At 48.5% G+C, this 15671-nt stretch overlaps 1 protein-coding gene across 1 annotated transcript in view; it reads left to right on the forward strand.

Annotated features, from left to right (window-relative positions):
* Nucleotides 1–15671, forward strand: part of LYST (lysosomal trafficking regulator) — a 3942656-nt gene that overhangs the window by 2341276 nt on the left and 1585709 nt on the right. The window contains exon 34 of the mRNA XM_069606985.1: nt 4564–4752. Coding sequence (XP_069463086.1) covers nt 4564–4752 — 189 coding nt within the window. The remainder of the gene's footprint in view (nt 1–4563; nt 4753–15671) is intronic.

Consider the following 15671-nt stretch of genomic DNA (forward strand, 5'->3'; position numbering starts at 1 on the left):
TGAGATACTCGGAGTATAGACTGGGTTTGGAGAATGCGCACCTCTTACCTTGGAGGAAGCATAAGTGCCATAAGGCAAGCAGGAGGGCGAAGGATCATCATCATCGGGTAAGACGAGGCAATTCCAAGTAAGGATATTGAAAGACAGGACGCTTACACACGGCCCTTAGCCAAAGGCCCGGCTTCGCCTCCCGCCGCTGTCGGGTCTGGGGATTCGTTGGGCCGTGTAGCCAATCAGCAGGCTGTATGGTAAGGAGTGCCTCTCCAGGCTGGCGGCCACCTTCGGCATGGTTTTAAGGCCACTGGGATCCATGATGGTAGAGGCTGGAACAGTGTCTGTGCCCCGATGGTAGGGGGGCACAACCTTTTTCGTCGAGCCGCAAGAGTGAAATGGATATATTCTTGATATAGAAATCAGTAAGCTATATGTTGCATAAGATTTTCCTACTAATTAAGTAGTTTTCTAAGAGGGCCAAGTAAGTCAATTTTGGATGCAATAAATAGTGGGTTACTGAGGTGAGCAGCAAGAATCTGTAGGGGAAAGATTCCAAAGGTGAACTTGGCACACAGGCAAGTGGAATGCTTTTGTTCAGGAGAAAAGCAGACAGATGGTTGACAGTGGAGGTTGCTGCTTGCATTGAACGTAGAAGTTCAAACTTACTGGTAGTACGCATCTTCAATACTTTGTATAGGCGTTCATTATGTACTACCATAATCTTTACCCCATAGTAATGTGTCATCTTGATAACACTTTACTCCCTTAACACCCTCAAGCAACTTGTCCATGACCCCTTGTAAAATGCTAGATGCAGCAATAAGCCCAAAAAGCATTTTCTTACACTTATATAGTCCAAACGGAGTAATGAAAATAATCAACATCATTGAACTAGAGTGAGGTCTTATCTGGTGGTAGGCAGACATTAAATCAATGATGGAGAACACCATTGTTCCTGAAACTTCTGAAAGAAGCTGATTAATTTTTGGAAGCTGGAATCTTTCAGCAACTACATTTCCATTTAGCGCCCATAAATTATGCATAGTCTGTGACCACCCATTGCTTTTTCTCATAACCAAAATGGGGTTTATCCATTCAGCTGCCTCTGAAACCTCTATATCATCTTCAGCCATTAATCTCTTCAATTCATTCTCAATTGCTGCCTTCAATGCTAAAGACATTGTACATACTTTGGCTCGGACTGGCACAGCCCCAGGTTTTAGCCTTATATAAAGTACAAATCCCTTTAAACACCTTGTGATTTAAATATCTTGGGGTACCTCCTTCTAATTTCTTCTGTACCACCATCCAAAACACCCTTTGCTCGTGCCACAAAACCTGTGCAGGATGACATGGGGCCAACTTTACCCCCACATCACCTAGTACATCCCATAACAGCAAGTCACCCCCTTTTTTGGCATGCACAAGTCCTTTAGCTTTGTGGTTCTTGAAATGAAATTCATCTTCGAACTCTGATGATTTCAATTGGAACTTCGAATGGATTGTGTCCTCCAACATATTCCACATCTTTGACATGTAATGTCCATAGCTGTGTACTTCGGAAACTTTTTCGTCAGAGGACGTCCTGCGTTGATGGCGTAGGGTCGATGTCCCTCGAAGGCTTCTGTCGAGGGCGACGTCACCTGATGTTATAAATAGGACGCACAGTGCTCGTAGCCTCAGTTCTGTTTTTTCTGCAAACATGTTTGCTTCAGAGACTCGGCGTACCTTGTGTATTCCTCGTGAATGTCTTCTTCTTCGACCCCTGCGACTCCACAGTCTGGCTTTAAGACTTGCCGGGACTGCAAGTCTTAGATGTCGATTACGGACCCGCATCACATTTGTTTGTGGTGCTTGGTTGAGAGTCATGACACCGACAACTGATCCAAATGCCAGTCGCTGACTGCTAAGGCTTGCGGGAGTGTAAGGGGAAGCTAGAGGTAGGTAGGGGTTCTAAACCCAGTAAGTCCCGTAAACCTTAGGGGATGTCCACCGACAATTCAAGGGGCGACTCTGTGCATCGGAAGGAGTACCAGGGATCTCGGTCCCGGAGTGGTTCCCACCATTCGTCCTAGTCTCGGCATTCCAGGAAGAGCCGTCACCTTCCCTGTCGTCAGAGGATGGTGCCGTGAGGAAAGTGGCTTGTCCTACGAAGTCCTCGACTCCGGAGGAGTGGGCAGCCTTCAGGGAACAGATGCTGGCGATTTTCCAATCCCAGGGCACAGTTCCGTCCGCGCCTTTGCAAGAAGCCGGCAAGGAACGGTCTCGATCCGTGGCTCGTGCGCGGGTCCTTGGCGCAATTCTCATCGGGAACCTTCGAGGTCCTGTTCGGACAAGGTTCAGGGTGATCGCAAGAGACGTGCTTCCAGATCCCAGCCCTCGTCCCCGGCAAGACCACAGAAGTCTGGTAAGGGCTTGAGGTCAGCGTCGACTCCATCAGCGCCGTGTCCATCGGACACAGATGTCGAAGCTTTGCCTTCACACCAGCCATTGGCGCCCTCTATGCCAAAGCCGTCAGCGCCCTCGACTCATTTGGGGCGCATTTGTAGTGGATTGGTCATTCCCACTTCCGTACAACGTTCCTCCGGTCCCTGTCATTCCTCAAGAGTTAAGGAAGTTGCGGAGGTTCGGATCGCCCATGATCCTCATTGCTCCGGATTGGGCCAGGAGGGCATGGTACCCGGTCCTTCTAGACATGTACATCTGCCCTCTACGCTGTCTTCCCTACCTAGAGGATCTACTCTTGCGTGAGGGGGGTCGGGTTCTCCATCCAGAGGTCAAGACTCTCAACCTTCATGCTTGGTATCTGAAAGGTTGAGGTATAAGGATTGGGACCTCCCGGATGACGTGATGGAGGTGTTGCTTTCGGCCAGGCGGCTAGCAACTAAATCCCTGTACCATTGGCATATGTTTTGCGACGGTTGCAGAGGACAAAATGTTGATCAATGTTCCATTCCCATGGTATCTTTCTTGCTTTCCTTGGCCCACAGGGGCCTTCAAGTGGGTACCATTAAAGGTTACCTGGCGGCGCTATCTACCTTCAAGCGCTCGTCTGAAGAATGTTCTTATTTTAAGATTACTTTATTTTCACAATTTCACTAATGTGTTCCTGCCGTCCCCGTTCCAGGTGCCGGTTTGGGATCTGAATTTTGTCTTGAAATTCCTGATGGGTGCTCCATTTGAACCTTTGCTCTCTTGTCCTTTGTGACTGTTGTCTTTCAAGACGGTGTTCTTGGTTGCGGTTACATCCGCTCGCAGAGTGCGTGATTTGCAGGCACTTTCATCTAAGCCGCCCTTTACTGTGTTCCAGAAGGATAAGGTTGTACTGAGGGTACGTCCTTCCTTTCTACCTAAGGTAGTATCTGAATTTCATTTAAGCCAGAAGGTGGTTCTTCCGTCTTTCTATCCTCCTCCTCATACTGGTAAGGAAGAGGAGCGACTCCATCGGTTGGACCTTAGGAGAGCTCTGAGCTTTTATATTTCTAGGATGTCCAGGGTCAGAGTGGACGATCAACTCTTTGTATGGTATGCTGGACACCAATTGGACCAAGCTGTTACTAAACAGACCTTGTGCAGGTGGATTATCCTCACCATTACTGAATGTTACCGATTGGCGGGCAAGGACCCTCCTGAAGGGTTGCAAGCTCATTCCACTAGGAGCTTGGCTACTTCCACAGCCCTGCAGTGGGGAGTTCCAATTAGGAATATTTGTGACGCAGCCATATGGGCTTCTATCCACACCTTTGTCAAACATTACTCCCTGGATACGCTCCGTGGTCAAGATATGGCCTTTGGTAAGGCGGTTCTTTATTCTGCCTTCTGATTAGGTATTCTAAATTCTTTTCCCTCCTCCATTTTCTGGTACTGCTTTGGGAGTCTGTCAAAGATGTGGAATATGTTGGAGGACACAATCCATTTGAAGAACAAGTTACTTACCAACTGGTAACGTTCTTTCGACTGGATGTTCCTCCAACGTATTCCACACCGCCCTCCTAGCCTGCCCCTCTGGAGAATTTCCTATGCTATTGCAGCTTATGTTCCCTCAAGGCTATGTGCAGTCAAGCAAGCATTGGATATGTGCAGGTCAAACGTTAGAAAAAACATAAACTGAGGCTACGGGCGCTGTGCGTCCTATTTATAACATCTGGTGATGTCGTTGTCGACAGAGACCTTCGAGGGACATAGACCCGATGCCATCGACGCAGGATGCCCTCTGCCGAAAAAGTTTCCGAAGTACACATCTGTGTACATGACATGTCAAAGATGTGAAATACGTTGGAGGAACATCCAGTCGAAAAAACATTACCAGTTGGTAAGTAACTTGTTCTTCTCCTCCATATGCATGTGCTGCAACAGAGGATTCGTGCATTGTTGCATGGTTTGTTTCTTCTGTTTGTGCTTTCGTTTACTTGTACTTTTGTTATGCGTAGCTCAAACGATTCCTGAATTTGAACAGTGAAATGGAGAACTAGCCGAGTACAATCTTTTTTCAAATCTTATGACTTTGACTGTCCAATTTTGGTCACAAAAAATGTGAAGTGTTAAAAACTCTGTTCCTTTTATTTTCAGTCTTTTTCAGCGTCTTGATGCAAAGTCAAAATATATTTCCAAAATAGCTGGAGAGGTTACACAAGCAGTGTGCTTGTCACAAGGGCATGAACGAAAAAAGGTGATTCAGCACATCAGAGAAACACATAAAGTAGATTTGCGTTCCAGAAGACATTGGCAAGAGCTCGTTCAACAGCTTACCCATGAACGGTAAGTTACATCTTCAAATTCTGCATACACATTTTAAAAACAGGCTCCAGTCCTTCAGTTCGGGCGGAATCGCCATTCTATCACGCACACGCGTTTATATAGTGGAGCCGCAATTGAGACTTGTTCTGGATATCAATCCACTAATTATAGAGAACTAATGCCAAGCCTTCTCTTGCCTTGGAAGAAGAGCTTGATGCTCGAAACACGTGTTGGCTGTCTTTAAACTGTATTAAACCACGTCAAATTGAGCATTGTAATTTTTGGTTGTGTGCGCAATGTTTGGGGCGAAAACCAACCCTCCTCATAGTCCAATTATGTGCACACCATAGGCAAGGTGTCCACACACTGCTCCTTCCTGCTGCCCGTCAACCACCTTACCCCTTGGTCAAGTGCGCCAGACCTCAATTGTTTTTTCTGCCACACTCTCCATTTTTCTACATTTTAAAAACACAAGTTGAAAAGGGTTGCTATCTTCTTGATTATTGTTGATCAATACCTCGAATTGTGTATGTTCTAAACATTAATGCGCTGCCTCTATTTTTTTGCATGATTTCAGTGACACTAAAGTGACTTCAAACTTTGTATTTCTTGTGACCATAATTGGAATACTGATGATCAGATGCAAATGATTTAAAATCTACAGGACGCCTTTGTTTTCGAATCCACCTGTCTCAGGAACCTAAAACACATTCTTGATGTCTTTCAGCAGGTTTATTTTAAAATATCCAAAAACAAACATCTGTTTTTGTCTAAAGCAACAACAAACACTATACATTTGTTTGGGAAATTCTTGCTAAGGTCTCTGGGCTTCACCTGGTCAGCCATACTGTCATGCGACGCATTGGATACTGGCGTCTGTGGCCCCGGTTGAGTCTCCACCGTATTTCCTGATTCCCACCACGCATTCATCTACGTGCACGCAGCGGTCTAGTTCTTTTTCACATGATGTACGTAGAACTATTTAGGCACACCCCTTGTTGACATCTGCGCGTTGCAACCTTTCGGTCAGCTGTGTTTTGCTTTCGCTACCGTTGTTGCGCTACGCAGTGTTATTTCCCAGACTCTTCCGGCCTCTTTATCTTGCCTTATTCACTTTCTCTCCTCCTCTGCTCTCCCTGTTATTGTGCTGCCTTCCCGTGCGCGGTTTCGCGCACAGGTCTACGGTACCCTGCGGTGCCTCCGCCTCTCTCTCTTTCCCTGCTTTCTTTTCTCTCCTCCTCAGTGCTTCCGCCTATCGTTTTTGGTTGTTCCAGCGGGAGTGCCTTCCGCACTCTGCTCCACTATCCCTGGTGGTACCGGTTGGGTTCTGGCCATTATGGTCCTATTGCCGGACGTTTCTTACTCTGCTGCTTGTATCCAGTACCTTCAAACAGTTCTGCTGTACACCGCTTCAGAGGGTTTTTTTGCCACATTTGGCTTTTTCCCCGTATTGGTCTCTTCCGGGAAGGGGGCCCCAAGGAAGTGCTCCTAAGTAGCCTTCACTGTGGCTTCCTCCCGTATGAGACTCACGCTACACAACAAGAAAGAACAGGACTACAGATCCTTGAGCCCAGTGGAAGAGGACACGGATTACTCAGGTGAGGAGGTGGAGGAGGGAAACAGGGACACTCAACCCCAACAGGAGAAGGAAGTTGACAGTTTGCAACACCACCCACCTACGATGGCCACTCCGGAGCAAGTACATTAGTTGCCGCAGTACAAAGCCTCTCATTAGAGATGCAAAACATGAAGGCGGAGAATAATCTACTAAAGCAGATGGTAGCGGCACGAGAACCCCAGTCCACTGACTTGCCACCGATGGCCTTATCCTCAGGCAAATATTACGATTCCCCTAAGAAACTAAAAGAATTTCTTGATGCATGCAGGGTCTATTTTGCTTTTAGAACCCGCACTTATGCTTCAGACCATGCAAAGACAGGATTCCTGATATCCAACATGACAGGCAATGCCCTAGCTTGGGCCACACCGCTAGTTACTGATAATGACCCAGTACTGCAGGATTTCAGGGAGTTTGTGGAACTGTTAAAGCATACTTTTGAGAGCCCAGAACTCTCGTTGGCAGCCGGGGAAGAATTGTTAGGTCTTACATTTCATCGTTTAAAAGACTGGCTATGGAAACTGGTTGGTCTGATCAATCCCAGTATATTCTCTTCCGTCATGGCCTTAAGGAAGAACTGAAAGATGAGCTTGCACATTTTCCACGTCCTGCCACGCTACCTGAACTGATGACTGCTGCTCTACAAATGGAAGCCAGAATGCAAGAAAGGCGTAATGAGAGACGGAAGTTACGATCTTCATACACCGGACCTCCCTCTCCTCTCCCACCTGCCACCAAACGCACGGACAAACCCATGCAGATAGGTTCAACCCGAAGAACACTAACTCCTGAAGAAAGAAAAAGGAGAGAACAAGGTTTATGCGCCTATTGTGGTTCCCACAGACACACAGTAAGAAATTGCACCGAATTACCTACTAGACCGGCGGAAAACGAAAACCCTCGACCCTAGAAGGGTCGGGCAATCGAGGGCCATCTTGTAGTCCCTATGTGTCCATAGCAATTGACTCATCCAATGCACCTGAAGACTCCTGTCTAATGGTGTTGACCGTGAAGGTTACGATTATTGATTCTCCAGTAGAGACCTTAGCATTACTGGATTGTGGTGCCGCCGGAAATTTTGCAGACACCTTATGGGTGGACAAGGTCGGAGCCAAACGCATCGATCGCAGTCATGGACAAAATGTAGAAGGGGTGGATGGCAGGCCTTTGAGCTCAGGGCCCATTCTCCAGACCACAGAGCCCCTATCCTTCAGCATTCACGAGCATTCAGAGGTTATTACCTTTGACATAATCAGAGCAGCACACTTCCCTCTCATTCTAGGGATCTCACATGGCTGCGTCAACACAACCCGAGCATAAATTGGAAGACTAACTTCTTGAAATTCGATTCAATCCATTGTCATACAGAATGCTTTCACAAGACACAGTATCGGCAGCTAAAGACTGTTCCCAGTTCTCTCCTCACCACTGTCAGTATACATACCCTCGCCCAGGTGTTAGAAGAGTACACTCCGGTCTTTGCCGACATCACGCAATCAGATTTGCCTCTCCACAGACCGGAGGATTGTGCTATAGACATGGTGCCTAACGCTCTGGTGCCTTTTGGGAGGATGTTTGCGCTCTCTAAGACGGAGAAGGAAGCGTTTCGGAAGTATCTCGATGATAACCTATACAACGGCCTCACTAGACCCTCTAAATCCCCTGCTGGCGCACCATTGCTTTTCATACCAAAACGAGACTCCAGAGACCATCGGCCTTGTATTGATTACCGAGGACTGAATAAAGTAACAGAAAAGGATAGATACCCCATGCCACTCATCCCTGACATCTTAAAGGCAGTCCAGGTTGCCTCAGTTTTTACCAAGCTGGAGCTGCGCAACGCCTACCATCTGCTCAGAATACGCTCCGGCGATGAGTGGAAGCGGCTTTCCAAACGCCCTTCGGGCTATATGAGTACCATGTAATGCCCTTTGGTCTGGTGAACGCTCCTGCGGTGTTTCAAAGGTTTATAGACCAAATTCTTTCAGACCTTCTTTTCGTTTCAGTGGTTGTATACCTAGACGACATTCTGGTTTTCTCCAAAAGCATTCCAGAACACCTGATCCATTTGAAGGAAGTGTTAAAGCGACTCAAACAACATCAGCTGCTGGCCAAGAAAGAAAAGTGTGTTTTTAGAGCCACAACAGTACCATATTTGGGGTTTGTTCTCTCGCCTCAAGGAGTTCAGATGGACGAAAAGAAGGTAGACGCCATTCTCAAATGGCCTGCTCCCTCTTCTGTTAAATGGATACAAAGATTTTTGGGCATGGCAAATTTCTACAGACGTTTCATCCCTGGTTTTTCCGAGATCACCCTGCCCATAACAAACCTTCTAAAGAAGACGTCCATGCCGTTCATTTGGAACGCACAAGCAGAAGTAAGCTTCCAACGATTGAAGCAAAGGTATTGTACTGCCCCCATACTACGACAGCCAGATAAAGGGAAACGATTCATCCTTGAAACAGATGCCTCAGCAGCCGCCATTTATTTTATTTTATTTTAAAGAGTTTTTATTGGCATTTCGTATAGAAAAAAGGCAGTTAAGCACGAATGCATCCTAGCATCCGGAGTGTTACAAGATTTGTCCAATAAACATTGCAAAACAATAACAGTGAACAAACGAACATTAACTTGGCCGTCACATCCCCCACCACCATAGAGTTACTTGTTAGCCCAGCTCCGGGCCGCGATCCAGGCACCGCTTAGCTGTCTCAAAGAGTCGCAGTGCCGGGGTGAGCATGGGTGTAGTTCACCGGTCTTTTCCATGGCAACTGTCTATGACAATCGATCTGCTCAGGGGGGCTTGAAGTCCGTCGAGAAGATCATGTCTCTCAGGAGGGCCTTCCAGGATTCCAGTGCTGCACTCACATCCTCGCCTCCCCGATTATTCCCTTCTTCCCAGGCCCTGGTTTCAGCGCTGGTACATCTCTCCATTTCCCTGATCCAGGGTTCAAATCTGGGGCCTCCGGGAGATTTCCAAGCCATTGCTATCGTCCTCTTCGTTAGAATGCAGGCCATGTCCATTAATTTCACTATATGCTTAATTTTGCTCAGTCTGGGATACGTGCCCAGGAGGCATTCCTTGGGTGTCCACTCGTATCTTTCCACTCCGGCCCCCCTGCAAGTCCTCTCGACAGCGAACCAAAGTTTCTTAGTTCTGGAGCAGGTCCAGAACATGTGGATTAGGTCTGCAGGCTCGCTGGTGCACCAGGGGCACACTGGTGGGGCTTTATCGCTGAATGTGGACACCCTATGTGGGGTCATGTAGGTCCTGTAGAGGACATTCAGCTGGATGAGCCTGAACCTGGCATTGCGGGATACTTCCTTCGGGTACATCAGGGCCCTGCCCCACTCGTTCTCTGTGATGTTGGTCTCCAGATCTGCCTCCCACCTTTCTTTCAGGTGCTCACTCCTCGGGTTGCGTCTGTCATTTAGCTGGGCATATAGTCTCGACGTGGGTTTCCAGCCATCGCTCAGGTTGTGCATCTCCTGCACTAGAGGGTGTGTTTCCGGTTCCTCGGGCCATGTGCTTCAGGTCTTCTTGGCAGCATGTTTCACCCTCTGATACCATAAAAATTGGCCAGCGGCAAGCCCTTCTTCCGTCTGTAATGAGTCGAAGTCCCGGAATATTCCATCCGCAAACATGTCCCCCCACGTGTAGAGGCCAGAGTTCTCCCATTTCCTCATTGCCGGTAGGTCGGTGGGTGACTTGCAGACACCGGCAAGCAAGGGGATTTCGGGCATATATGGTGGGCTCGGGCCGAGCGATGAGCGGACTTTGTTCCAGACTTGTCTCCCCAGATTTACCAGCATGGGGGGATCGGGGGGCCCTACCTGTGAGTTCCATATTACTTCTTTGGGGTACATTGGTGCTATCAATTGGCGAAGGAGGCCTGTCTCGGCTGTTGGTTCATCGGACAACCACTTGACAACGTGTGTCAATTGTGCTGCGAGGTAGTATTTCTGGAAATCGGGGAGTTGGATTCCACCCTCCCTGTGTGGAAGTGTGAGGGTATTCAGCGAAAGTCTGTGTCTGGCTGGGCCCCATAGGAAATCTCTGAGTAGGGATTCCAATTTCCTGAAGAAGGGGGGTGGAAGGTAGTACGTTATGTTGGTGAAATAGTACAGGGATCTCGGTAGTATTATCATTTTAGTGATAGCCGCTCTGCCCATCACAGAGAGTGGGAGTCTGGACCAGAATTTGGTGGATTTGCGCACCCCTCGCATTGCTGCCTCCGTGTTGCTTTCGTGTGTGGAAGCAGGCATGTGCATAATGGCGAGTCCTAGGTAGCGGAACGCTTCTGTCTGCCACTGGATCCCAATCTCAGGTAGTTCATCCGTTCCCCTCCCCAGGACCCCGGCCAAAGGAAATGAGCATGACTTCTGCCTGCTAAACTTGATCCCGGAGTATTTCGCAAAGTTGTCTAGAATGTCTAATGCTAGTGGTGCATTCATTCGGGGGTTGCTCAGGTACAAGAGGACATCGTGCGCGTACAGCGAAATGATGTTATCCGTCTCGCCCGTCCTGATCCCTGCATCAAAAAGCTGCTTCCTGAAATAGATCGCTACAGGCTCTAGGCCGAGGACGTAAAGCATTGGCGACAGTGGGCATCCTTGCCTCGTTCCTCTTTGAATGTCCCAGGATTTTGACACCATGCCCCCTGTCTTTACCCTCGCCACTGGGGTATTATAGAGCACTCTGACCCACCGGATGAAGTGCTCGCCGAGCCCGAACTCCCTCAGAGTCTCAATCAGCCATTCCCAGAATATTGAGTCAAATGCCTTAATGGCGTCCAGCGAGAGTACTGATAGTTCCTCCTCACTCTCTGCGGTTTGAGCTATGACATGTTGGAGCCTCCTCAGGTTGGCTGTGGTATTGCGTCCCGGGACAAAGCTGTTTTGGTCCTCGTGTATTATAGACCCTATCACCCTGGACAGCCTTTTCGCCAGTATGGTTGTTAAGATTTTGCTGTCATAGTTCAGCATTGCCAGAGGGCGATAAGAGTCGCACTCATCGGCGGGTTTACCAGGTTTAAGCATTGGGATAATAAGCGTCTCTCTCATGGTGCCAGGTAATATGCCAGTCTCGTATGCCTCTTCATATACTCCGTGGAGTATCGGGGCTATGATCTCCTCATAGGCTTTGTAAAATTCTGGTGTGAGGCCATCTGTTCCGGGGGTCTTGCTTGTGGAGAGGGACCTGATTGCCTCTGAGATATCCTCCGTCGTGATGGCCTCGCCCAGCATCTCTCGTTGCTCCGAGCTCAGTTTGGGGAGGCCTACTTCAGCCAGGGTGTCCCGAATGTCCTCTACTGAGACTTGTTCATCATGAGCATAGAGCTTGGCATAGAAGTTTGAGAAGACATCGTTGATCGCCTGTTGTGTCCTCTGGGTTGCGCCGTGTTCGTCCTTGATTTCCTTGGGGGTGTGCCTTGGGTGCTCCTTCCTGCACAGCCAGGCCAATATCCTGCCCGGTTTATCTGCTTCCTTGTGCGCCTGTGCAGTGCGTGTGGAGAAGTCGAATTTGGATAGCCTCTCCCAGGCGAGGCGGCAGCCGTCCCTGATTTCTGCCAGCTTAGGTTTCTTCTCGCTGGTTGGGGTCGGGCTGTTTTCCAGTCGTCTAATCTCCTCTTCCATGGTCTCAAGTTCCCTTTTTAGTTGCCTCCTGATACCGCCTGCTTCTGCTATCACTTGGCCTCTGGTTACTACCTTCATTGCCTCCCAGAGCGTGCTCCACTTCTCGACCGACCCCTTGTTGAGCCTCACATATTCTTCCAGCCTTTCCCCTAGGGTGTCCTTGAAGGAGGGGTCAGCCAGAGTTTCCGTGGGCATACGCCACATCGGGATGGGGGGCCTCTGGCCTTTCAGAGTTAGTTGCATGAGCAGAGGGGAGTGATCCGAGATCGACCTGCCCAGGTAGTTTACAGAGTGCACCTGTGGGAGTAGTTCGCCGTTGACGAAAAAGTGGTCTATCCTGGTGTGGAGGCCATGTGGAGATGAGTAGTTTGAGTAGGATCTATCGGCTGGGTGTAGGTCTCTCCAGATGTCGACCAGTGCCAGGTCATCCACTGCTTTGCAGAGTGCCCTCGAAGCGGAATTGTTGGAGGCTCGTGGCGTCCTGGACCTGTCCAGCTCTTCGTTCATGACGCAGTTGAAGTCTCCCCCCCCATAGGAAGGTGTCGTTTCTGTGGTGCGCAATTCTGGCGCATAGCTGGTTCAGGTGGGAAGGCTCAGCAGCCGCCATAGGAGTGGTTTTGCTTCAAGAACATGACAATGAAGAATATCCAGTGGCATATTTGTCAAAGACCCTTACACCAATCCAACAAAACTACTTGTTTATTGAAAGAGAACTCTTGGCCATGAAAAAAGCATGCGAGGTCTGGAGGCATCTACTACGATGGGGAAGCTATCCCTTTGTAATCAGGACGGATCACAAGAATTTACAGGTCTTACAATCCATGGAATGCGTCAACTCCAGACAAGCACAATGGGCACATTTCTTTTCTCAGTACGATTTCAATATAACTTATATACCAGGGAGTCAGAACACTTTGGCCGACGCACTTTCCAGGCAGACCGATGCTTCCAGTGCCTCTTCCTGTACCCCAGAAAGGCTGTTTCCTAGATACCGTGTTATTGCCACAGCCTTGACATTTTTACAGCAGGCCAGAGAGGCTACAGCTACGTAAACTGAACCAAGAGGTTTAGCGAAGGCAGAAGGCCTCCTCTTCAGGAAGAAAAGGTTGTGGGTACCATCCAAAAGCCTGCAAGATAAGGTGCTATCCTGGTGCCACGACCATAAAACGGCCGGTCACAGAGGACAAGCCAGTACCTTGGATCTGGTCAGAAGGGCCTTTTATTGGACTGGCTATTCCAGAGATGTGAAAAGATATGTTAAGACCTGTAGCGTATGCAACCAGAGCAAGTACAGCACAAAAAGACCCATAGGGTTGTTGCAACAGGATGCCGTTCCAGACCGTCCATGGAGTCATATCACTACTGACTTTATCGTGGAGTTACCATGTTCCAAAGGTTGTTCATGCATTATGGTCACCATGGATTCCCTCACTAAGATGGCTCATTTCTCTCCTCTTTTGGGCCTCCCACGGCAGATACTATGGCAGCGGTTTTCATCAGAGACATCTTTAAACTCCATGTTCTTCCCGGCAAGATCATCTCAGACCACGGAAGTCAATACATATCCAAATTTTGGAAATCCCTATGCAAAGCCCTTGGCATCGAACGTGCGTTATCGTCTGGGTATCACCCCCAGTCCAATGGGCAGACTGAACGCTTGAATTCAACCCTTGAACAGTACCTACGAAGCTACAATAATTTGGAACAGGACAATTGGCTGGACCTACTACCCAGAGCAGAATTTGCATACAATAACGCCAGTCATTCTGCAAGTGGTATGTCCCTGTTCTACTGTTCATATGGGTTTCACCCCCGTTCCATCATCCCTCTCTTTTCTGTTCCAACTTCTCTTCCGGCAGTGGATGAAGTGTTGGCTCGTCTCAAAGACACCCATGAAAAAGCTAAACTAAATTTGGCAGAGTCTCAGAACATACAAGAGACAAGCCGATAGGCATCGACTGGAAGTCCCCGAATGGAGAGTGGGTTCTAAAGTATGGTTTTCTACCAAATATCTACCACAGTGGTCTCATCCATCCAAGGTTTCACCTCGCTTCATTGGGCCCTATCCAGTCACTGCTAAGATCAATCCTGTGGCTTTCCGCCTTAAGTTGCCTCACACTCTAAAACGCATTCACCCGGTTTTTCATGCTTCCCTACTAAGAAGTGCTGACCAGTCTCGCATTTCTAGATCTCTCCCGGTCCCATCTTCTCCTGACGTACCAGAGTACGAGGTGTCACAATTGAGGGGTTCCAGATATCATAAAAGGTCACCTAGAATACCAGGTACATTGGAAAGGCTTCTCTTCTGCGGAGGACTCCTGGGAACCCCTTTCGCATATACATGCCCCTATCCTTCTTAGGAAATTTCACAGCAAACCCGGGGGTTCAAGAGGGCATACTGTCATGCGACACAATGGCTACTGGCGTCTGTGGACCCGGTTGAGTCTCCACCGTACTTCCTGATTCCCCCAACGCATTCATCTACGTGCACGCAGCAGTCTAGTTCTTTTTCACATGATACACGTAGAACTATTTAGGCACACCCCTTGTTGACATCTGCGTGTTGCAACCTTTCGGTCAGCTGTGTTTTGCTTTCGCTGCTGTTGTTTCCCAGGCTCTTCCGGCCTCTTTATCTTGCCTTATTATTCACTTTCTCTCCTCCTCTGCTCTCCCTGGTATTGTGCTGCCTTCCCGTGCGCGGTTTCGCGCACAGGTCTACAGTACCCTGCGTTGCCTCCGCCTCTCTCTCTTTCCCTGCTTTCTTTTCTCTCCTCCTCAGTGCTTCCGCCTATCGTTTTTGGTTCTACCAGCGGGAGTGCCTTCCGCACTCTGCTCCACTATCCCTGGTGGTACCAGTTGGGATCTGGCCATTCGAGGTCCCATTGCCAGACGTTTCTTACTCTGCCACTTGTATCCAGTACCTTAAACAGTTCTGCTGTACACCGCTTCAGAAGGGTTTTTTGCCACATTTGGCTTTTTCCCCGTATTGGTCCCTTCTGGGAAGGGGGCCCCAAGGAAGTGCTCCCAATTAGCCTTCACTGTGGCATCCTCCCGTATGAGACCCAGTGGAAGAGGACACAGATTACTCAGGTGAGGAGGTGGAGGAGGGAAACAGGGACACTCAACCCCAACAGGAGAAGGAAGTTGACACATACCCAAGATTCAATTGTTTGTCCTTTGGGGTACTCACACCGATTTGGGGTTGTACTCCTACCAGGGACTATTCGGCTGCAACTAGAACATGAGCAATCTACCCTGGTCTAAACTGTTTTAGAATGAATGGGTAAAACATGTGTGTGGTTATAATCTGGAGAACCTAATGTCCCAGCCCAGGTTTACAGCCCTGTACTACAATACACAGTTTCATGGATATGGCCAGGGCAGTTCCTAGGATTTGGGAGGCCCCATGCATCAAAATCTGTATGCCGCCACCTAATTTGCATTTCTATTCACATGTCAGTGGCGCCAAACAACATGACTCACAGAGGGTGACCTAAGTCATTGATACCAAAGTGTGTCATGCCAAGTTTCATAATAAGTGAAGAGTTACTTGAACATTGTGATACACTGTTTATGGTCACTTGTGTTATTATCAGTAGGCGACCTGTGGCTGGAGGCGAAATATATTTAGACCTGACACCTCGTACAATTGAGGAGTACCACTTACTGATAGTAGAGTGTCAAT

The sequence above is a fragment of the Ambystoma mexicanum genome, chromosome 4p (assembly GCF_040938575.1).
Source record: "Ambystoma mexicanum isolate Mex_15411 chromosome 4p, UKY_AmexF1_1, whole genome shotgun sequence".
Taxonomy (NCBI): domain Eukaryota; kingdom Metazoa; phylum Chordata; class Amphibia; order Caudata; family Ambystomatidae; genus Ambystoma; species Ambystoma mexicanum.